General features: G+C 33.6%; 5 protein-coding genes across 5 annotated transcripts; 1 reads left to right on the top strand and 4 right to left on the bottom strand.

Annotated features, from left to right (window-relative positions):
• Positions 1–2,923: 2,923 nt before the first annotated feature.
• On the bottom strand, positions 2,924–9,564 carry Phum_PHUM491620 (uncharacterized protein; the record flags this gene model as incomplete). Its single annotated transcript, XM_002430556.1, has 16 exons — positions 2,924–3,240; positions 3,339–3,509; positions 3,593–3,767; positions 3,854–4,002; positions 4,087–4,154; positions 4,242–4,437; positions 4,513–4,661; positions 4,768–5,035; positions 5,125–5,216; positions 5,307–5,532; positions 5,649–5,743; positions 5,823–6,154; positions 6,246–6,338; positions 7,881–7,958; positions 8,605–8,682; positions 9,055–9,564. The coding sequence occupies 16 exons, from the start codon at positions 9,562–9,564 to the stop codon at positions 2,924–2,926; spliced, it is 2,997 nt and encodes a 998-aa protein (XP_002430601.1).
• A 2,087-nt stretch (positions 9,565–11,651) lies between these two features.
• On the top strand, positions 11,652–12,317 carry Phum_PHUM491630 (uncharacterized protein; the record flags this gene model as incomplete). Its single annotated transcript, XM_002430557.1, has 2 exons — positions 11,652–11,889; positions 12,013–12,317. The coding sequence occupies 2 exons, from the start codon at positions 11,652–11,654 to the stop codon at positions 12,315–12,317; spliced, it is 543 nt and encodes a 180-aa protein (XP_002430602.1).
• A 420-nt stretch (positions 12,318–12,737) lies between these two features.
• Phum_PHUM491640 (uncharacterized protein) lies at positions 12,738–13,271 on the bottom strand (the record flags this gene model as incomplete). The annotated part of the gene is made up of 2 exons (XM_002430558.1): positions 12,738–12,954; positions 13,129–13,271. 2 exons carry the CDS (start codon positions 13,269–13,271, stop codon positions 12,738–12,740), a joined length of 360 nt encoding a protein of 119 aa, XP_002430603.1.
• A 1,319-nt stretch (positions 13,272–14,590) lies between these two features.
• On the bottom strand, positions 14,591–16,351 carry Phum_PHUM491650 (uncharacterized protein; the record flags this gene model as incomplete). Its single annotated transcript, XM_002430559.1, has 2 exons — positions 14,591–16,074; positions 16,204–16,351. The coding sequence occupies 2 exons, from the start codon at positions 16,349–16,351 to the stop codon at positions 14,591–14,593; spliced, it is 1,632 nt and encodes a 543-aa protein (XP_002430604.1).
• A 3,917-nt stretch (positions 16,352–20,268) lies between these two features.
• Phum_PHUM491660 (uncharacterized protein) lies at positions 20,269–24,575 on the bottom strand (the record flags this gene model as incomplete). The annotated part of the gene is made up of 2 exons (XM_002430560.1): positions 20,269–23,324; positions 24,419–24,575. 2 exons carry the CDS (start codon positions 24,573–24,575, stop codon positions 20,269–20,271), a joined length of 3,213 nt encoding a protein of 1,070 aa, XP_002430605.1.
• Between the last annotated feature and the right edge of the window lie 39 nt (positions 24,576–24,614).

Genomic DNA, 24,614 nt, shown 5'->3' on the forward strand with positions numbered 1-24,614 from the left:
AAATTCGTTCACGCTACCAATGAGTATTATTATACTGTTATTATTATTCAAATCGCGTTTCAAATTTTTTACGTAATTATCATTATTATTATTATTAATCGATTAAAAAATCATATTAATAATAATAATAATAATTGATGGATTTGTTATTATTTATTACAATTCAATTTAATAATAATAATAAAAAGTGAAAGTTTTTAAACATTCGTCAGTCACAATTGCACAATCGAACAAACGAACAACCATCGAATGGATTCAAAGTTGACACACGCATTGATAGACACGCATTTTGCGTAAAAAAAGAATTCGTTGCGAGATGATGATAATGATAATAATAATAATAATAATAATAAATTGAGTGTGTGGGAAGAGAGTTTACGATTAAATTCGTGATTTTTTTTTTGACTTATCGATTTGATTTTAAATCAATTTAAAAACGACATACTAAAACTTAATTAAATTTTTTACTACTCCTTTTGCTGTTATTATTATTATTATTATTATTATTATCATCATCTCTCTTTTGTCCAAAAAGTTTACGATTGCTGTATCATCGTAATAAACGTAAAAGTAATAATAATAATAATTTTTCCTTTTCTTTTAGTAAAAATTTCAAGTCGTGTAAAAAATATATAAAAAAAATTTTTTTCTTCGGTTTATCATCATCATTATTATTTCTTTTCGTTTTCGCGTAATTGATAATAATAATAATAATAATAAAAAGGATGACGTTTTAATTTTATTATTATTATTATTATTAATAATTTCTTTTTTTCTTTTTTTTTTATTCGTTAAATATTTGACCTAGCTTTAAAAAAAAACCGGATGTCGATGAAAAAAAAAATCGAAATCGAAACGCTTTATTATTATTATTATTATTATTATTATTATTAAATTTATGACGTCGAGAGTGGAATCCGTTTGAACAAAAAAAAAAAAAAAACGTTCTTCCACTTAATGAGATTTAGAGTTCGAAAAAAAAAAAAAAAAATCGAACAAGTTTTTTATTACGTAACCCATTTTTCCAGAGACGATTGATTGTACTTGAAGGGGAAGAGGAGGAAGGAGAGGTGGAAACAATAAGAGAGAGAGAGAGAGAGAGAGTGAAAGAGAAAGGAAGATATAAAGAGAAATGGAAAGCAGGGGTTGAGAAGGAAAGAGAAAAGAAGTAGAAAGGTGAAGCATTAAGTTAGAAAGAGAGGGAGAGAGACAGAAAAAAATGAAGATGAAGCTGAAAAAGAGAGAGAAAGAATGAGAGGAAAGAAATAAAAGTAGAATTAAAAAGAGAAAATGGTAAAGATGTATTGTGAAAGAGAGAGAAGCAGAAAAAAAAGAAAAATCAAAGAGAAAGAGACAGAGAGAGAGAGATAGATAAAGGAGAGGAAGAAAAAGCGAGAGGGAGAGAAAAAGGTACAGAGACAGAGTGAGAGAGGTGAAAGAGGTAAATGTAACCATTTGAAAAATTTTTATTCGTCATATAAAAATAACAGGATCATTATCGTACGAAAAACATTTCCGCCATTTTGCTTTTTTTTTTTTTTATTAATTTAACAAACGTCAACGTCATCAATAAAATTTTCGAATATTTTGTTAACCGTATAATTATTAAGAGGTGAACCAGCATCCGAAATCATCCGTACAAACAATATTATCAGACAAAAAAATTTTTCTTTTTTTTTTTTTTTTTTTTTGCAATAAATCGCCTAAAGATAAATTTACCGGTTTCGGTATCGGTAAAACGATAGGAATCCATACGCACGTACGCACACACTCACGCACGTACGCACTCACGCACGCAAAAATAAAAATTTTATTTTATTTTTTCCTTTTCGCGATGTTTCGTTCAATTTAAAAAAAAATTGAAAACGGAAAACGTCATTATATCCAACCAATAGGAATTTTTTTAAAAAATTGTCAAATTACGTCATCGTTTCCGTTTTATTAAAAAAAAATGTTTCTTTGTATGCGTGACGTCACGAATCAATTTCACCGACGAATTTGACTAGGTTTTCTTGAAAATTATTTACATAAAAACATTCTGAGAAAATTTTTTTTTTTACCCGCTCACGTACGAGAAATACAAAATTTAAATAATAATAATAATAATAAGAATAAGAATAATAATGATGATGATGATGATGATAATGATGATGATGATAATGATGATGATGATGACGTTTAAAAGAAATACCATCGACGTCATCATCATCGTCGTCGAACTATTTCACACCAACCCAATCATTCTAAATATTAATTTTTTACGTGATTATCATAGAGTAAAAAAACAATTTTTTTTCTTTTTTCAATGTTGGCACTTAAAATTTTTTACAAAAAATTAATAACAGTAATAATGATAATAAATAATATTTTTATTATATTTTGACAGTCGTTTGTTTTTTTTTTTTTTTTTTTTTTTTTTTTAAATAAGCACTTTTACATCTAAATTACAATAATGATAATAATAATAATAATAATGATAATAATAATAATTAATATGTATATATGTATATGTATTTTGCCGTATTTAATAAATCAATTGAGATCCATTTAATTAGGCTAATTAATAATTTATTTATTTATTCAATCAACAATCAATCGATCAATCAATCAATCATTCAATCAATCACAGAAAATTTGTTATTATTATTATTATTATTATTGTTGTTGTTATTTTAATGGATTCGAGTTAAAGAGAAGGAAAGGTTAGGGGTTAAGAAAAAAAGGAAAAGAAGAAAGTGGAGGAGTGCTAGGATGATGATGATGATGATGATGAAAGGAAGAAAAATTTTCTTTTCTCTCTCTCTCTCTCTCTCACTGTCTTTCTCTCTCTCTCTTTCATTCAATCATTTTTTGTGGCATTTGCTGTCGTACGACAATGTGTTTCGTTCGTTTTATTAGGATTAGCCTATTATAAATTCTCAATTTAAATTTGCCAGAGCAACAAATGATTCGTCGAATCTTCTCTTCCGGCAACTTCGGACGTGTTCGAATTACGAAAATCTTCGTAACCGTCACCTCCGCTTATGACCAACATTTTCGAGGGGCCACCGCCACCCCCACAACCACCGCCACCGCCACCACCCAATTGCGAATCCATTTTATTCTTGATGTTGTGGTGTTGTTTTCTCGCGGTGCTGTTGTTAGAATTATGTTTGATCGAATTATCCGTTTGTTTTGGATTTCCGGTTGTTTCGACGCACGTTAAAAATCTCACGTGACCCGTGTGTCCGTGTGGAACTCCTAAAAAAAACAAACAAATTTCCCTTTAATTTTTTTCTTTTTCTTTTTCCATTATCAAATGTGTGATTATTATTATTATTATTATTATTATTATCGACCTGTCACGTTTGGCACCGATGTCAGTTTTGTCGTCGACATGGATATGTGAGGAATCGTCATGTTTAAAACGACTCCCGCGCTTGTACCTATCCACAAAAGATCCTTGCAAGCGAGTAATGACGTCACTCTAAGACAAGCTGCTTTGTGCTGACGTATTATATCGTCGCAACCTGAAAGGAAAATTATAATAATTATCATTATCAGTTATCGAAGAATGTCATCGGGTGGTAGAAGAAGAAGAAGCAAAACTAACCCGCGAGCATTTTCGTTACGGATGGTGCCACGTTAACATCGCATAAATTTTCATACGTCACAGAATGAAATAATTTAATGACGGCAGAATTTTGTAGAGAAATCCAAACGCCGAAACCGGAAACGGCCATACCTGTGACGATTTTTAATCCGTCCGTGCTTGCTTGGAATGAATGCTTTAAAATAGAAGAAAGACGGAAATAATTAAAGTAATTAAATGATTAAAAAAAAAGAAAATGTCGGAAATGTACAAAAATCTAACTTCAATTTGTAACGGATTCGTGTTTAATATTTTTATGTTGTTGTGACAACCGCACCAAAGTTTTCCATCGACGGGTGTCATTTTATTTACGGGAGCATTCGGAGTACCGACGGTTATCGTACTCGGATTCGACGTGTTCCATCCACCTGCTGGACAAAACATTTAACGAGACGCCATTATTAGAATTGGGTCACGTGACCGGTGGGGGAAAAAAACCGACGTTTTGAACTTACCCTGATCTCTCGAGTAAACGATTATGTCGCCATTCGAAAGTGACACGAAAACTCTGTTGTCTAAATATCTGAAACGATTATTATTATTACAAAAATTTATTTTCTTCTTCCACGTTTTTCTTTTTCGGGGGCGTGGGGGGAAAATTCAAACTCACATAATTGATTGAACTGAACTTGTGTGCTGTATTTTAACTTTGTTCTTTTTTATCCTTATGTTATCCGAACATAAATACACGTGTATGTTTCCATCTTCTGTTCCCAACCACATGGTAGGCTGTTGATTTTCCGCATCTTCGATTCCTCCTTCTCCCGTTTCTGTGGTACTCAAAGGTTCGGATTTTGATCTTCTCGCTGTGGAATAAAAATTTTTTTTTTATTATTATTTTCCCGCCAAATTGAAAAAGAAAAAAAAAATTGAAAAATCACCGAAAAATTCTTTGTTGGCATCGTCATCATCTTCGTCGCTACTCGAACTGCTTATGAGTTCGACGCTTCTACTTTTATCAGAGTGTTCTTCGACTCCTGAAGACACGTCAGACTCCACATCTGATTTTTTTTGTACGTTTTTCGATAACCTATACGCCGGGGAGGAGGGGCGTGTGAGGGGTAACAAATTTTCATTAATTTATATTTAAAAAAATGTAATTTGTTTGTTTGTTTGTTTGTTTGTTTTGGACTCACTTGGTGACACCCGCCGGAATCGAGGCTATGCATAAAAGTCTAGCGTTGCACACTCCGTTACATGACGTCACAGTCGGTTCAGGTTGAAGGCTTAAAACGCAAACTTGTCCGACGTAACCGTCGGAGTTGCAAACCCAAACATCTCGAAGATTGAAAGCGTTCAAACCGAGAGTCGGAGCTGCACACGTAAATTGTAAACCCGCTCTTGTTTTACGTATCGGAACGGAAGCCATAAATTCGGGTGAAGGTTTCCGATCGGCAGATAGCGCTGGAAACGAAAAACGGAAACGGAAAATGATCAAACAAACGATGCGTCGTGAGGATAGATGTGGAGAAAGAGAAGAATGAAAATTTTACCCAATTTTTGTTTACAATCGTTGAATGATTCTTCCCAACTCGATCTTTTTTCCGGTTTTGTAAAAACAACGGAAACGTTTTCCATACCGTGCCTGAGAAGAACAGAAACAAATTTTTTTTTGTACAAAATTCTCATGGGGAGTAAGAAAAAGAAAAAAAAAAAAGAAATTCTATATACGAACTGCGTGTTCAACATGAGTTCCAGGTACGATAATTGCGAATCGCTCGTTTGTCTTTCCGCCAATTGTTTGTTGACATTTGAAAGCATGTCCTTGACGATTTCTTCGAGGGATGTGCGCGGACATTGTAGAGTCAACGTCAAATCGCTTATCTGTGTCAAAACGCAAACATCCTCGGATAATTTTTGTATTTCTTTCATCATTTTTTTAACGTTATCATCTTTGGCTGCTGAAACGCATTGGGGAAAAAAAATAATTTCCGTTATTTTTTGTAAAAAAAAAAAAAAAAAAAAAAAAAAAGAAAACCGGAAATGCTTTGATCGATGGATCGATCGATTAACTCACTTTTGACTACTTCTAAATCATCTATTGGAATTCTCATGAGCAATTTATATTTATTTGCATCGAGCGAGCTTGCGACGGTTGTTCCAGTACAAGTACTGCAAAAAAAACAAAAAAGTTTGTATGAAAGGAGAGGAAAAAAAAGAAAAATGGCGGTTGGTGGCTGTGATAACTCACGCGGAAGGTTTACGTATCGTTCCGCTTCGTCTTTTTATACTTGTGATAATGAGCAAATCGGAAAATAAAAACAATGCTCTCTCTTTTCTCGTTCCCTGACCCGAGGCCATGGTCACGGTGTCGTGTCGGACGAACGTCCGATCGTTGGACGTCAAATCCACGAGACCCTCTATGAGAGCTTCGAGATCTTTTAATATTTGCTGTTGGTGTTCCATTTCTATCGTTTCCCTTTCCGTTAAATTTATTTTAACGGCGAGCTCGTGGATTTTATGTTGTGCGGCCATCAGGAGAGCATAGTCCGGATGATTTGAGTCCGTGTGTTTGAGGAGTCTCTGAACACGAATGACACAAACAAAAAAATTATACATATTCGAAGAGAAAAAAAAAAGAAAATGGCGGTTGTGGTGGTGGTAGTAGTAGTACCTGTATGAGCAATTCGTATCTTGGAATTCTTTGCACGGGCATTATGATAAGAGAATCGAGTGCTAATTTTCCTCTATGTTCTCTCGCCATCGCCTATAAAAAAAACGAAAATAATCATTATTATTATTATGACGTCGAAAACACGTTTGGTATTTTATAAAATCGTTATTCAAAAGGGAACAACGTGTTAAAATAAATAATAATAATAATAATAATAATAATAAAAATTATCGGGTTGAAAACGAGATGAAGGAGACAAAAAGGTGTATATATATGTAACGCGGAGGTACATGTTTACACCAGGTAATAATTATATATATATATATATATATACAGGTACGAATGATTTTGTTTTTTTTCCGTTAAAACGAAACGCATTAATTATAATCGATAATAATGATAATAATTATTATTAAAATATGTTTGTTAGGACGTTAAAAAAAAAAAAAAAAAAGTAACCGAGTAAATCGTTTACCATAAAAAAAAAAAAAAACGGTTTTCAAATTATTATTATTATTATTATTATTATTATTGTCAAGGTAATAATTTAACATTGGGAGGAGGGAGGGAAGGGGAAGGGAAGGGAGGAGGAGGAAAACGTTTAAAAGTTTCCTTAAATAGTAGCCTGTTATTTAACGGGTTTTTTTCTTTTTTTTAAAAGAGACGTTGAAGGAAAATATGTTTTGATGGTGTTTGTATGTGTAAAGACATGGATCGGATAGATAGTCAGTCAATCAATCAATCAATCAATCAATCATTTGTAAAATCAAGTCGATAATTTCTAGTGTAATTTTATGAATTTTTTTATAAATTAAAAGAGGTTTTCTTGTTAGTATGTTGGGGTTGTGGGGAAAAGAAGAAGGTTGACAACACGGTAGCGAAGTTGGTTTCGTTTTGCTACAATTTTCTCTCTCTCTTCAATTTTCTCTTCCTCTCTCTCTATCTATCTTTCTTCAATTTTCTTTTTATCTCTCTCATTTTTGTTTTTTTTTTTTTCTAATATTTTTCACTGCCTTTTTTTATTTATTTTTCTCTTTTTCTTTGTTTTCTTCTTTTCTCTCTCTCTCTCTCTCTGTCTGCTCTTTTTCAATTCTTCCTTTCTCTCTCTTTTGAACTCTTTTTCCTCCTATTTCTTTATCTTTAGTTAACTTCTTTTTTTTTTCTTTTTTTTAAATTCTCTTTTAGGTTAGCATTTTATTACTTTATCGAATGTTTCTTTTTTTGTTTCGCTTTCTGTCTTTCTCTCTTGGTCTTTTCTTTTTTTCCTTTTTTCCTACCTCTCTACCTCTACCCCTGTCCTACCCTCCTTTTTCTTTCTCTTCTCCCTACCTCTTTCTTTTTCTATTATTTCGCTTTATTTTTTCTCACTCTCTCTTTCCATTCCTCTTTTCCTGCGTCTCTTGGTATTATTCTTCTCTCTTTTTTTGATTTTATTCTCTCTCTCTCTCTCTCTCTCTCTCACTTTGTCTAACATCCCAATGTTCTAGACGTTTCCTCAAATTTTCCAATAATATTTCGTGATGGTTTAATATTGATGGAATCTTAAAACAAGAAAAAAAAAAATTAATGATAATAATAATTTGACACGCGCATAAATTTAGTTTGTGTCGAAATTTGAAATTTTTTTTTTTTTACCTGATAAAAAATTTCGTCGACGACAACCGTGTCGACTAATCCCACGTTTTCGGGACTTTTCAACGGTCTCAGGTACTTCTGTGAAAAGTAATTAAAAATATTTTATTTTATTTTGTTGTGAATTGGAAAAGCCGTTGAAGACTATGTACGTTGGAACTTTTTATTTGGATTGGTTTGGAGAAAGAGAGGGAGAGAGAGAGAGAGACTGCGAGATGATAGAAATGAGCGAGAGAGACACGGAGAGAAAAGGAAACAAAGAAAGAGAACAAGAGTGGCTAAGACATAGAGAAAACGAGAGAGAAAAAAAATAGAGAAAGAGAAATAGTGAAGGAGGGAAAGAGAGACTGAGCGAGAGGGTTGAAATGAGAGAGAAGGCGAGGGAGAAGAGAGAGAAAGCAAGAGAGGGAAAGAGACTGTGGTATGGTGAAAATGAGCGAGAGAGAAAAGAAAAGAGAGACAGAGAAAGTGAGAAAGTGAGGGAAAAAAAAGAACTGAAATAGAGGGTTGAAAAGAGAGTGAAGGAAGAGAAAAGGAAAGAGAGAAAGAGAGAAGGAAACAGAAAAGAGAGGAAATGAGGAAAAAAGACTAAGAAACAGAGACAGAGAGAGAGGAAGAGAAAAGAAAACAGAGAACGTGAGGAAGACAGGCTAAGAAAGAGAGACAGAGAGAGAGAGAAGAAGAGAAAAAGAAAGAGAGAGAGAAAGATAAAAAATGAAAAACTTACCCTCGCAATTATTTGTAAAGATTCGACGTATGATTTTTCCGTATCGAAAAGTTCGACAACGACGTGAGTCCTCGTGTCCTGACAAACAAACAAACAAACGAAAAAAAATTATTTATTATTATTATTATTATCATTATTATTACATCGAAAACCTGAAAAATCGATAAATCGATTATCATCATCATCGTTAACAACAGTAACGAAAGGAATAAATTGCACAAAACGAAGAACGACACAGAATGTCTTCATGAAAAATTTTTTTTTTGGGGGGGGGGAAGGGAGGAAGGGGGAAGGGAGGGAATAGGGAATAGGAAGATCATTTAACTCATTACGTCATACCTTATAGAGAATGGGATTTGATTTATATTACGTCATTAATGAAAAAAAATTTTTTTAAAAATGAAACAAAACTTTTTTATTTTATGAGGACGAATACAACCACCGACACACGCATTTTTGTTTGTTTTGTTTGTTTTCCTGATTATTTTTTTCTAGATATTTTTCAAATTGCATTTTCGTACAATCGAGTTCTTTTTTAACTTGACACAACAATTCTTCGATGATTTCAATGTCTCCGGTGCATTTTTTCTTTTCTTCGATCAACCTTTGAATTTTTTCATTCGGTTTAATGGAGGCTTTGAATTTGCATCGATTCATCAACAATTTATCTCTCATTTGTATCATGACGATTTCTTGCATTCTCATAGATTGTTGCGTTTCTTCGACGGTTGCACACCACGACGCATCGCAATCTTTCAACGAAAAACCATTATTATTATTATTATTATTATTATCGTTGTACTGTTTATTCCATAAATTCGTGTCGGATGAATTGAAAAATTTGTCTCTGTCTTTTTGACAATCGAAATTTTTTAATATTTTAATTGCTCTGTCGTGATTTTTATGTTTGCATTTATCATCCCCCAATTGCTCTTGCTGTTGTGGACAACAACACGTCATCTTGGGACAAAATTTCGAATGCGAAAACAAACTCATAATTTTTTTCCTTTTTTTTTCCTTTTTTTATTTTTTTTTATAAATTTTTCAAATAATTTTTTTGAAATTTTTTTATTTTATTTTTTTAAAAACATTTTTGTTGTTGTTGTTTTTTTATTACTCTATGACATCTGGGAAAAAAATATCATATAGAGTATCGTTTCCACCGCCTTTTCGATACGGAATAATTAAAATGGATTAAAATTTTTGCTTTTTTTTCGAGATAGTAAATAAAAATTTAAAAAAAAAAAAAAAAAAATGTCATCGAATAATAATAAATGTTGTAATTGTAAAAAAAATATATCAAAAGATAAATACGTGAACGGAAACGAATTGGAACAGCAACAGCAACAACAACGGCAATATCAGCAACTTCAACAGCAGTGTCAAAATCAACAACAACAACAACAACAGCAGTATCAAAATCAACAACAACTTCAACAGCAGTATCAAAATCAACAACAACTACAACAGCAGTATCAAAATCAACAACAACTTCAACAACAGCAGCAGCAGCAGCAGCAGCTACGACAATATCAACAAAATCAACCGGCTGTTTCGTCACTACCCCAACCCCTTATCAAATCACCCTTACAACATCATCCGGTACAACAGCAAAAATTATTACAACAGCAATTAAATTGCGACTTGAAACACGGGCAATTTGGTTTTTGTAAAAAAGAATTGGCCATAATGGAATATGTCAACGAACAAATGAAACCCAAACCCATCGATGTGAATCTTAGAATAATGGTACCGAAAAAGAAAAACGCATGCGATTCCGTAGATGATTACGGAAAGGATAAAGGATGATGATGATGGTGATGGTGATGAAGCACAAACCGGAAGTGCAACGACAGCGACAGCGATGACATCAAAAAAAAAAAAACATAAAAATTTATTGTTAATCATTAATTAAATAATAAAAAATTTTGTAAAAAAAAAAAAAAAAAGGATTTTAAAAAGGGTTTTATTGTGTTTAAGGAAACAAAACAACAGGAATAACAGGAACAACAACAAACGCAACAACCGCGACAACAGCTACAACAGTCGGAATGTCTTATTGACGATATTTTTCTTTAATTATTTCAACTTGAAATTTATGTTTGAAATGATCTAAATCCATTTCTAAATTTTTTATATCTCGTTCGATTTTATCGATATCTCTATCGAGTTGATCGTCGTCACCACAATCGTTTTTATGATCGATGAGAGTCGCTTTAACGTGAGGTTTCCGGTATTCGTCTATTAATTTCCGTTGAAAATTCGATAAATGTAGCGCGACGTGTTTTTTACACACGGAAGGTATCGGAAACATTCCTAAAATTCCATTTTCCGGATATTTTGGAAGGAAATCATCGAAGAGAAAACATTTGCAAATTTTTTTCTCATTCTTCACGTTGTTATTATTATTATTGTTATTATTATTATTATTATTATTGTCAACGTTGTCGTTGCTGTTGGTGTTATCAGCGTTTATTGTTTTCTTTATATTTTCAAATTTTCCCTTTTGTTTTTCAGGTTTTTTTTTCGTTGGCGTCGTCATCATCATTTCTATTCTTCTTCTTCTTCTTATTATTATTATTATTATTTAACGTGAAATTTTTTTTTTCCTTTTTTCCTTTTATTTCATTGTTTTTTTGTAAAATTTTTATTTAAATTTTTTGTAATTTTTTTGTAATTTTTTTATTATTATTTTTTATTTATTAATAATTAAAAAGAAAAGAAGTAGACGACGATGACGACGACATAATAATAAATAAAATTGTCATAGAGATAATAAACGACGGGATGCCAACATTAAATAAAGATGGCGGTGGTACCGATTTAAGGGAAACGAAAATAATGTTTAGCTTATAAGAAAAATTCAAAGCCTCCGAGATTTTAATGAGATTTTTTTTTTTTTTATAATGTTTGGTGAAATGTAAAAACATAAACATATGTAAACGTTTAGATGAGGATAAATTAAAAAGTGTTATTATAATTGTCTTCAAATAATAATAATAATAATAATAATAATAATAGTGGGTAAATAAAAAGGAGGAAAAAAAATGAATCACGAAGCACCGCACGGTTTTGTACCCGTGTGCGCTTCCGTACTCTACGAAACACCCGGAGCCATTTACGTGAGCATAGATCCGGATGTATGGAAAATCAGGTGTCGACAATGTCAGGAAAAAACCGAACACAAATGCGCTTTGAAAAAATTGAAAAAAAAATTTCGCGTATCGACGGAATATTCGAGAATGAAAGAAAAAATATCGGAAAAAGATGATGATGTTGAAAAAAGTCCTAAAGGAGATAAGGGAGAAGGAAAAGGTAAAAAAAAGGAAGGAGAAGAAGGAAAAGAAGGAAAAGAAGGAAAAGAAGGAAAAGAAAAAAAAGAAGGAAAAGAAGGAGGAAAAGGTAAAGGTAAAGAAAAATCGCCGCCAAAACCTGATAAAGATAAGAATAAAGTGTCGGCGGTTAAAATCACGGGTCAAGCGTTAAAAAAACCGAGATCTCCGACTGCGAGCGAATTAGCTCTACTACCAGCCGTTCCCATACCTACGAATTACTGTGCATGTTCCGACAGGCCCATGGACATAACGGCTCTACCCTATACCTGTAACTGCACCATATACAGACCGCTGAATTTTTCCCTACAACTCGAAGTGTCCGGCGAATTTAAACCCGCATACGTTCCGAAGGAAAAAAAAATTAAAGATTCCGTTTGAAAATCATCATCATCATCATCATTATCATTATTATTATTATTATTATTATTTCATCATTTGTATTAAAAATTTCAATGTTGCCAACCAAAACAAAAAAAAAAAAGCAAAAGTCAAATTTATTCAAAAAAAAAAAAAAAAATTATCCGCGTTTTGTGGGATTCAATTATGAGGAGGAGGAGGTATCTCGCCACGTAGAAGACTTTGGTGACGTCACTACGATTCATATGACGTCACATTTCCGGTTTTCCATAGAGAGAGAGAGAGAGAAAGAGTGATAAGGGTTAATCAATCGGTCGGCGAATGGATTTTTTTTTATTATTTAAAAAAAAATTTCTAAAAAAAATTAAAAATTTATAGAATCGATTGATGGATGGATGGATCGATCGATCGATATATCGAACGATTCGAGGACCTTTTGTTTTACGGATCATTTTTAAATGTATCGGAATCGCAATTGGGTCGACCATCGTCGAATTTCGATTGCGGCGGTGGCGGTGGTGGTGGATCCTTCCATCTTCTATTACACAAACCTGATTTTTGCGACGTCCATTCCTTTCTCAACCTTTGAACGAATTCCATTTTTAATTTTATTCCTTTTAATTCTTCTTCGAGTATTTTTAATTTTTCATCGTTTATCCTAATTTTTTCATCTTCTAAATTTATTTCCTTATCGGGATTTTCGGATTTTTGTTGTTGTTGTTGTTGTTGCTGTTGCTGTTTTTTAGCATTCCGGATATCGTCGTCGTTCGTGTTGTTGTTGGTGGTGTTGGCGTTTGTGTTGGTGGTGGTAGTGGTGGTGTTGGTGTTATACTTCCCACATGGTACATTTTTAAAATCTTCAGTTTTTATTCTGACGGAAAAAATCGGGGTTTCACATTTTGTTTTACATTTTTCCTTTCGCTGGGATTCGCCGCCGGTTGTTTTATTCGAATCGTTTTTTTCGTTCGGATTCATTTTTTTTTTTGTCTTTTTTAAATTTTTCGGTTTTTTTTAAAAATATTTTTTTAAAATTTATTGAAAAAAAATTAATAATAATAATATTTTGTTTACATTTTCCTTCCACGTTTAAAATCAAAAAAAAAAAAATCCCCATCGTGGCAGGAAATTATTTAAAAAAAAAAATTAACGTTTGGGGAGGCTTTGATTGTTAAATCGATCGACAATTAATTTACCCTAAACGAAAAGTGGTATAACGAAGGCAGTGGAAGTGGCGCAGGTGGCGGTGGTGGTGGTAGCGGTGGCAGCGTCGATTTTAAAAATGGTGGTAAAAATACAGGGGAAGGGGAGGAAAAAATATTAAATTTTTTTTTCCTTTTTTACATTTATTATTAAAATTTAATCGTTTAATACTAACGCAAAAAAAGTCGTTTTACTAATAATAATAATAATAATAATAAATATAAAATTGAGAGAGAGAGAGAGAGAAAGAGAGGGAAAACCTGAAGAATAAAAAAAATTATTATTATTATTATTATTATTATTAACGGGTTAAAAAATAATAAAACGACGCCATTAAACGCCAAATAACTAATTCAATAAATTTTATTGACGGTTATAAAAATAAAAAAATAAGAAATAAAAAACTTATTATCATTATTATTATTATTATTGCTATTAATTTGCGTTCGAAATTATTATTATTATTATTACTACGAATAAAGAACGCGTTTTCGTCGTTTGTTTATATTTGAAAAAAAAATAAAAAATACGTAAATAAAAATTTAAATTCTTAAGAAAAAAGTTACGTAAATTAAGTAATAATAATAATAATAATAATAATAATTTTTGTTTCTTACGTGGAAATAATTATGTAAAATTTTGACGTGACTTTAGATTTCTTCGAGGTTTCTGCTTTCTATATATCGAAAATGGCGCGTAAATTTTTTCGAAATTAAAATCGAGTAAATATTATTTAAAAAAAGTCATAGAGTAATAACGTCGTGTCTTTAGACGATACAAATTTATTCGTAATAATAATGATGGGGGGGGGGATGTGAAAGATAGGGGAGAGGAGTGTAAAGTCACGGTAATAAAGAAGGGGAAGGCGGAAGAAAGAAAACCGGAAATTTGGGTAAAATAATTTGTGAAAAATTGGATTTAAATTGTTGAAAGTATTATTATTATTGTTTTTTTTAGTTTTTTTGTTGTTTTTTTTTGGATTAAAACGAAACAGAAAAAAAAAAAAGTATTCGAATGAGAGAACGAACGAACAAACAAACAAACAAGCAAGCAATGGAACAAAACAAACAAACATACGAACAAGAAAGAAAAAATCAAATGAGAAAATTTTTAGCACAGTTTAAAGTTGCTTGTTGAGCTTTTAATGTTTCTTTGTCGTTTTTCGCTTTACACAAATCCCTTTGCATTCTTCGTAGTTCGACTTCAATTTCTTGTAATTGTTGTGCTATTTTATTGCTTCGGTTGTTGGGATCATCAAATGATTGTTTGTTTACGTTGTTAATGTTGTTGTAATTGTTGTCGCAATTTCCGCCCTGGGGTTGTACGTTAACTTTAAAACTCACGTCGACCGGTGCCGGTTTGATCATGTTACCCTGTATTCCCGCGTAGGGAGACGGGGGTGCTATTCCACCACCTAAATTGCTGTAATAATTCCCTCCGCTTCCTCCGGCGCAACCGCCGCCACCGCCACAACAAGCTCCACAACCTCCACCTTGAGAACACATTTGACAAAATTCGCAACCTTTTCCGGTCGTTTGTTGAGCGTTGTTGAAATCTTTTCGACATTTTTTACCGTATGGTGGCATCATGGCCGACCAATCGTTCGGATTCGTCATGAGGGGTTCCGTCGGTTGCAATTTCGAACATGGTACGGTTTTACCCGCGATTCCAGTCATTCCACCGCACGGTAATTGTCCCGGTCCTGGAGGTTGAGACGACGCTGCCGTTTTATTCGATTGCATCGGCGCATTGTGATGCATCGCTTGATAGGTACTTATTGGAAAACCTGGAGGAAGTTGTTGCGGTGCTCCAGCGACGGCAAATTTTCCTTGCATTTCGTGTCCGGGTGGTACGGCTCCGGTTGCCGTGTAACTAGACGGAGGACCCATGACGGCGTAACCGGATTCCGGATTACCGTGTTTCGGACATCCCGTTCCGGGTGTTTTCGTCGCCGAAACGGACATTTCAAATTCGAACGGGGGTGTATTTTCCAATTCCGATTTCAAATGAGCCACTTTTTTACTCAACATGTCGTTTTCTCTCATCATGACTCTCATTTCTCCCTCCATGCAAGCTATTTGATACTGCAATCGATTCCTCTCTTCCGCCATGCACCTACGTTCCTTTTCTAATTCTTCTCTTTGTTCCGGCGTCAAACCGTTTTCGTCTCTGTCGGAATCCGTTCTCTTATTCGCATTCGGTTTTTTCATATCCATGCAAACGACAACTTTGGGCATCATGTCATCCCATGAACTGCATATCACGACTCTCGGTAACAAATCGTCGGGAAAATTATCCTCTTCTTCGTCTTCATCCAAAACGGTCGTTTCTTCACCTAGCGAACCCTTTCCCGCCATTTCCATCAATTTGGCTATCCTTTTTATAAGTTCGTCGAGGAGTGCGGTTTTCTCCATGAGGGTTTGTTGTAAATTTTGTATCTTTGCCTTATCATCGTTCGTTATGACTTCCTTGCATTGATATTCCGCAATTTTCTTTTTAATTTCTCCGATTTCCCTTTTTAATTCTTTGGCTTCTTCTTCCGCTTCTTTAAGTTGTATCATTATCTGTGAATCCGTGACTGGAATGTCTTCTTCGAATTCATCGTAACCTTCTTCTCCTCCATGTTCTTCTCCTCCGTGTTCTTTTCCTCCGTGTTCTTTTCCTCCTTTTCCAATGGGTTCGTATCCCATATCTTCCATTTCTTCACCATCTTCGGTATCGTCCATTTCTTCCGCATCGTACATTTCTTTAACTCTAATGTCGGGTTGATTGGCTTTTCCCCCACCCTCTTCATTATTATTGACAAATTCTTCCGCTTCCATTTCATCTTCCGTCATTTCTCCGGGTTCTTCCATTTTTTCTCTCTCTCTTTTTCTTTTTTACTTTCGGTTTTTCAAACTTGTAATTTTGTCACTCGCAAAAAAAAAAAAAAAAGGAAAATTTTGGTCCGAAAAAAAAATTTTGGTTTTTTTTATTTTTTTAATTCGTTAAAAAAATTTTGATTTTCTTTTACATTTCTTGTTGTTGTTTTTTTTGTTGTTGTTGTTGTTAATGCGTCGGATGTTTGTTTGTTTTTTTATGTAAACATAATGGAAAATGGAAAATTAGCAGACAAAAAAAGTTTTTTTTTTTTTTTGAATTTAAAAAAAAGAAAAAATGATTTCTGGAATCATTTTGATTTTCGAGGGATATATAGTAACAACCCCCAACAACCACCAACAATTACCACTACCACCACCGCCGCCGCCATCGTTTCGTTCTTTGTTAACATCTTTTATAGTGCCACGATAAAACCAATAAAAAAATAAAAAATTAAAAATAATAATGATAATTTACGCGTGTTTCCAAAGTGTGAAAGGTCGTCACTGTACGACAAGTAAAAATTTTCGAATTCGACGATTTGGAATTTGTTTGTTTTTTTTGCCAATGTTTTATAAAAATGGCGGTAAATAAAATTTTTTAAAAGTTTTCAAAAAAGTGACGAAAAAAAATTTAATGAAAGTAAAATCACGGGAGGGAAAAAAGCGGGAAAAAGCGGGGGAAAAAGCGATACAATGTTTTTTTTTTCTTTCTACAACCACGTCGAATTTGAAATTTAGTCCAACATTATATTATTAGTCAACGATTAAAATCATAAACTTTAAAAAAATTCATTAAAAATTTTTACGTTTAATAAAATAATTGAACGTTTTTTTTTTAAATTTTTTTTTGGCGGGAAAAAATAAATGAACAAAAATGGCGGAATCGGATAGTTAAAATTTTAAATATTTTATACAAACAGACACGATTACGACAAGTTAAAACAACAACCGACCGATGCAACTGCAATCGATGTCTTATAAAATTTATAAAAATTTTTTTAATAAATATAAACGTGGGATTAGCAAAAGAATTATTATAATCGAATGGAAAAAAATAATCATATTTATATATAATCGTTTATACACGTATCAAATGACACGTCAATTTTTTTCTTAAATTTTTCTTTGTTCTTTTATCGTCTTCTTCTGCTTTTTTTTTTGTTTTTTTTCGTTAAAGTTTTTTAAAAAAAAATTTCAAATGTTACGTAAAAATTTCTTTTCAAATTCGATTAGCATATCAATTACCGATCGTAATTATGTAAACGTGGCGCCAGAAAATATTAAATTATAAAATTTGTTGTTGTTGTTGATTATATTATCTTTTATAAATGAGTGATTTTTTAATGAACGAAATGATGAAATAATTTTCTTTAGTTTTTTATTATACTCGTCTTCGAGAAGAAATCGAAATTGAGAAGGAGGGAAAGAGAGAGAGGGGAAGGGGAGAGGAGGAGGAGAGGGAGAGAAAAATAAAATAGAAATCCATGCCAAAAAAAAAAAAAAAAATGGCTCCCACGATCTTTGAAATGTCAATAATACTACTACATGTTCGAAATTATAAAAAAAAAAAAAAAACTCGATAAATAAATAAATAAATAAAAAAGTCGTGGCATTAGTAAATGTAGTAAACGTAATTAAAAAAAAAAAAAATTCACGATAATGACACGAAAAATAAAAAAAAAATTTGTTCTTTTTTTTTTTTAATTTTCCCAATAAGATTTTTTTTTTGAAAAAAATTCATTCATTCATTCACAGTCAATCAATCAATCAATCAATCAATCATTCTTTATTTTATTATTTCACACCCACGCGTGAGTCAATGATTAGTTTTTTTTCTTTTTCTCGCGTTAATTTAACGGGTGGGTAGGAGAGGAGAGGAGGGAGGAAAAGGAGGAGGGGAAATGAGGTCACCTAAATAAATGCAATCGAAAAAAAAAAAAGAAAAATGGCGGCCGAATATTTTTGTTTGTGTTTTTTAACATTGGAAAATTTTTAGTTTCGTGTTTTCTTTTTTTCTTTCTGTTTCTGTTTCTCTTACGATTGAATTACGAGAAGGTAATGAGAGAGAGAGAGAGAGGTAAAAAGGAAGTGGGAGAAAAAGAGAGAGATAATGGGAATGAAAAAGACAGAGAGAGTATGAAACAGGTAGTGAAAGCGACATAAAAAAAAAATAGAAAGGTTGTGAGACAGAGAGAAAGAGAGAAAGAAGGGGAGGGAGTGAGTGAGAGAAAATGATAGTAATGTGAATAGGTAAAGGGAAAGACAGAGAAGAGAGAAAGAGTATGAAATGGGTAGTGAGAACGACAGAGACAGAAAAATACTGAGACCTACAGAGAGAAAGTCTTGTTGACGAGGAGAGAGAAAAAGAGAATGAATGATAAAGGGAGAGAAAAAAAGACAGGACGAGCGAGTGAAAGATAGGTATTGGGAGCGACTGAAAGAGAGAGAGAGAGGGAAGAACATAGAAAGTGGATTAAAAAGGTTGTGAGAGAGAGAGAAAGAGGAGCATATTAAGAGAATAGAAAGGTTTTAAAGACAAGGAGAGAGAAAGAAAGAGATGGATAGAAAGAGAATACAGAGATTGTGAGTTAGAGAGAGAGAGAGAGAGAGAGAGAGAAATAAAGAATGAAAACAGGTATTGTGGGCAACAGAGAAAAAAAGAGGAAGAGAAAAAGAGAGATACAGAGAGAGATGGGGCAGGGGGAAAGGAACACGTAATCAATTATTAATACAAGAACAAATAATAATAATAACAATAACCAAAACGTTATTATTATTATTATTATTATTATTATTATTATTATTATTATTATTAGTAATGAAAATATTTACGCTCGGATTTGAAAATGATTTAAATTCTTTTTAATTCACTTTTTACCGAAAATTCTTCGCCATTAAAAAAAAAAAAAAAATTTTTGAATCGAATCCAAAAAAACTATTCAAGTTCGGCCGTAGGAAAAAAAAAAAAAAAAAAAAACGAACCGAAAATTTTTTTATATATATATAAATATAAATATAAATAATTTACATTTATTATTATTATTATTATTATTATTATTATTTTTTTTACGCATTATTTTTTTTTTTTTTTTTCGAGTAGGAAAAAAAAAAATTTTTTTTTATAATGATGGTAGCCATTACAGAAATAGAATTTTTTTTTTTTTGAAAAAAAAAAAAAGTTGCCAAGTTGAATTTGGCTTCTTGGATCGACATTCGTTCGTTCGTTCGTTCGTGTTTTTATAATTTTAAATGAAAAAAAAAAGAAAAAAAAATTCCCAACGATATGAAAATAATAAAAAAAATTTCCCTTTTTTGCAGGGAAAAAATTTCCCCGCTTCGCATAATTATTATTTATTCGTATTAGATACGTGTGTGTGTGTTTAGGTATTGGATGTGGTTTTAAAGGGAATTTTTTTTTTTAAACGACATTTTATTATGCGATCATTGTTGCCAACATTATTTCATTTTGTTATTTAGTGGATAAACATGTAAGATGGCGTAAAAAGAAAAAAATCTATCGAATGATGCAGTCGAAAATCGATTTTTTCTTTATTTTTACGCGGGAAAAATTTTAAAAACGAAAAAAAGAAGAGAAAGAAAGAAAGAAGAGAAAGAAAGAGAAAGAGAGAAATAAAACATGGATAAAAATAATTAGTAAAACGTTTTTTTTTTTTTTTTTTTTTTTTTTTTTGCGTCGAAGTGTGTGTGTGTGTGTGTGTGTGTGTGTGTGTGTGTGTGTGTCGCGTGGGTTGGTAAATGTCAGAGTTTTTTTTTTTTTTTTTCTTTCTACGTCCGCCGCCATTTTTGTTTTGTTATTGAAAATTTAAATTTGGTTTTTTTTTTTTTTTTATTTAAATATTTTATTCGTGACTTTATACGTTACACGTTCCAAGAAATTTTTTTTTTTTTTGTTAATTTCCATTGAAAATAAGAAAAAGGAAGAAAAAAGTGAGTCTTACCTTTGAATTTTGAGCATTTCCCAATGGATTATCTTCCGTGACGTATCGTCTTTCCGAACTACCCTTAAGTAGAGCTGCTAATAATTCTTGACTCGGTTGAGGATTTCCTTTTATTACGTCTGATGACGTTGTCGTTGTTGTCGTCGGTGTCGTCGGTGTCGTCGCCGACGTCGACGTCGATACAGACGTAGACGAATTTCCTGACGAAAAATTTTCCAATTGAGATGGACTAGATGTGGTTCTTTGATGGCACACTACTAGGGTATCCTTTTGAGCATCATCACCGTTGGGAAAGGGAAGAGTCGAACTTGCTTTACGTTTACTCGGGGATCTGGGATCCGTGTTGTAAACGTTTTGTAATTGTGAATCGTCAAAGGAACGACCCGCGTTGAATCTCGGACGTGGACACGTCAACCTTGATTCCGACGAGGGCCTGGTATTCTCGTTCGAATGAACTCTACCCTCGGGAAGTGGATGAATGTATTCTTCTAAAAATTTCAAATCGTCCGAAAATTGTTTTTTGGACAACAAACGAGTCGTTTCGGGTTTTTTCATTTCTGCTTCCAACATTTGACCGTAGGGTCCCCTTAAGGGCCTTTTGGAATATCGCCTCGGGCCGTGTGAACATCTTCCATTTTTGCTTTCGTTGTCCGATGATAAATCGTAATTGTGAGCGTAAGGTGAAGGTGAACAAGTTCTTTCTCTGTCTCTCATCGGTGTCGAAGGCCTTCTTTCACCTTGATCGCTGTCTCCCTCCGATAACGAGTCGTTTCGGCTTAGCAAATGATATCGTCTGTAGTTTGCCGACACGTCGTCATCTCTTTCGTCGGAACTCTGACACGTTAATTTGGGTTTTTCAACATTTTTCGTCCATTGATTTTTAAAATAATTTTCTTCCACGCTCACGGGTTCGCTGCTACCATCGTTCGACGTGTCGCTAGACCATCTTTTATCAATTTTTTTACTCTCCTCCGTTTCGGATTCTTTCGATTTGTTATCGTTTTTATTGTTGTCATCATCTTCGCCTTTTTCTTTTTCCGAAAAATTATTATCATCATTTTCATTTTTTTTCTTCGTTTCCGTTTTTGATTTTTCCGACGCGTCCGAATCGTTGTCTCTGACAACATCCGATTCTTTCGGCCACGTCGTCACGTATATTTCCGGTTTCGGTGATGTCCCGCTACCCTTTTGCTGTATTATTAATTCGTTTATTTCTCTTTCCAACGTTTCCAATGTTTCTAACGTTTCGTTTTTGTCGGGTACGGATTTTGAATTATCGACGGGTATTTCCGTCGTGGAAACAATCATAGGATATTCTTTGACCATGCATTGATAAACGGTTTTTTCAGAATTCGGACTCACTCTCGGATTCGGACTGTTATTTGCACTATTATTTAAACTATTATCACAAGTTTTTTCGTGAAACTCTCGGACCGTTTCGTTCGAACCCACGCTAAGAGTGTCACCACCACCGATGGTTGGAGTTTCCGAAGACACGCTAACTTCTTCTTTCACATCGGAAAGTTCTCTGTTCAACGAACATTGATGAAGGCTTTTCAAACCGTTTCCGTCGATGGAAGAAAATGGTATTTCATCGGATTTAGATAATTTTTTTGTAAAAGGATAAGTTAAAGATCTCGAACCGCCGGAGGGTTTGTGTCCCTCCGATATGAGTATCAAATTGTTGGATGATCCGATGACGAAACCTTCGTCCGAACCAACAGCCGAATCCACGCTTGGAGTCGATCCGGCATTTTCGGTAACTTTATCCGGTGGCGGACTCACGGATGTTGAAGCGTCCACTTGTTTCACTCTTGGGAATGTGACACAACCGAACGATGGAATACCGGGTTTGGATTCGTTTCCGTTTTTACGTAGCGTTCTCGTGTATTTCCCGTCCGCGGTGTCATAATCAACCTGAGAGAAGGAAGCGCTGCGAAAGGCGTTGATGCGTTGAGCGTAACCAGCGATACCGGATATGGTGGGTTTAGAATGAGTTTTTTTCGGTTTGGGTATGTTACAATCGAATTTATCATCGTCCGATAATGTTTTACACTCGTCACTTTTCACATCGAAATCTTTCGGCGATTGTGTCGCGGGTCCCGAATCCACGCTCCGAATGGATGCTTCCCGTTTGGGACCTCCGGATTTCGATTGAAAACCCGTCAAACTAGTTGTACTACCGAAAAAGTTTCTTAAACTGGGGCCTCCCGTTTGTTTGCCGCTAATAGATTTCGACGGAGAACTAGATGAAGAATTGCACGTCGGCGGTTTCTTTTTATCACCACTTCCCGCACTAGGACCACGACTGTGAAGGAGTTTATCCGTCAATTCTCGTAATCTTTCCGTTTTGTCACTGATTTTTTTCTTTTTTTGCACCGCACCGGATGCCGCGGATTTATCGTTATTCCCTCCGAACCTGAACTTTTGTAATTTATCCAAAGTGATTTGAAATTGATTTCCGGACGTTGAATTATCATCTTTCGTACCCGGTATCAATCTCGACGTGTCCTTATCTTCGGAGGACGAAGATGAAGAAGGAGTTGGAGCATTACCACCGAATTTAAAATTGGCTTTGGCAAAAAGAGGTCGACGAGAGGAATTCGGCGTTTGGGGACTCGTTGCTTTCATGTCCCCAATGTTGTTTGATTCGTCACTCTCGACCGCAAAACAGCTGCTCACGGGAATCCTTTTCGGCCGTGACACCTCGGAAACACTGCGGTATACTGGCGCCGTCGCTCTCTCTTCGCCGGCCTTACCACCGCCGCCGCCGCGTTTATTATTAGCCTGCACTTTTTCGTTCGCGTTCGGGAGAGGGATCTTAGAAGGCGGAAGAGAAGATCCCCGAGTCGTACGGGGCCACGCCATCTGCATTACGTCGCAACAGTGATCAATTTCAATTGAATCCCCATCGTTTGGAATCGAACCGCGAGAGGGAGAAGTATTTTCATCGGGTGACGACGGAGAAAAGCGAACGCCATATCGAACGGATCCGATAGTCACATAACCTGCCGTTGAGGTAGATCTATATTTAAAAAAAAAAAAAAAAATTTTGTTTACAAATATTTTTAGACCGCTCGATTCAGAGTCAGATTTAATATTCAACGATATAAATCATCTGGCATAACAAAATGACAGCTGCTATGTTAATGACTTTTCTCTTCGATTCGAATTTTGTTTGTCTTTGTTGTTCAAACCAAACAAACGAACAACATCTTAAAACAATAAAAGAAAGAACAACTACTTCCGGACGACAAAAAACTCTGCACGGATTCAATACGTTTTTTGTTTTGTTTTTTTTTTTTTGTTTTTTTTGTTTTTTTTTTTTATCGAGTTCGATTTGGTTATAGTGAAAGAAAAAGAAAAGAAAAAAAAAATTTTTTTTTTCTTTCTTCTTCTTTCTTACACTTGTCAGTCAGTGAATGAGTGAATGAATCGATCAATCAACTGCCAAACAATCAACTCCAAACCCTAAATAAATAAACAATCATTTCGAACGTGGCACGAGATTGCGTGCGAATTTTTTTTTGTTTTTGTTTTGTTCTTGTCGTTGACTCGTCGTCGGAAGTGACGCGAATCTTTTGGGTTTTTTTTGTTAATATTTTCTTCTGCCACTTTCGAAATGAATCATCACTTGACGATGGTAATTTTTAATGAAAGCAAAATAATAATGATAATACGTTTGGTTACGACGAACGTGGAATTTATTGCTTAATAAAATCTAATTTAAAAAAAAAAAAAACGGGAATCGACGTGTCATTAACAATAATCAGTTAATAAATTTTCAAAAGGTTAGTTTTTCAGTTTGTTTTCCGTTTGTCGTTGGTTAAAATAAGAAGAAGCAGAAGAAATAAAAAAAAAAAAAAAAAAAAAAAAAACTAGAAATTCTTCTGCTATTTATAGCTCGCGGAAATTTAAAAAAAAAAAAAAAAAGAAATTTTCAGTTGAGAAATAAATATCGTGTGAATTTAAAAAATTTCGAGGTAAAAAAAAAAATTATCATTTTTGCGGTTAGTCTAATGCCACGTAAAAAATTGTAACACTTACTTTTCCCATGCCTGTGCTCTTGCCGCAACGGATCCAAAATTTTTAAACAAAGAACTTTTTTCATCTTTCATTGCCGTTTTTTCATCGTCGTCGTCGTCATTTCCGTCGTCGCAACCGTCGCATCTTAATATCGGACAACTCGATTTTGATTCTTTTCTTTTATAAAAATCTTTACCGCGGAATCCGTTTGAATCATTCGAACTCACGGACATTTCCGGTTTTGTTTTTTTTTTTTTAATCAATCATTCACA

Source organism: Pediculus humanus, genomic scaffold (assembly GCF_000006295.1).
Source record: "Pediculus humanus corporis 1103172108260 genomic scaffold, whole genome shotgun sequence".
Lineage (NCBI taxonomy): Eukaryota > Metazoa > Arthropoda > Insecta > Psocodea > Pediculidae > Pediculus > Pediculus humanus.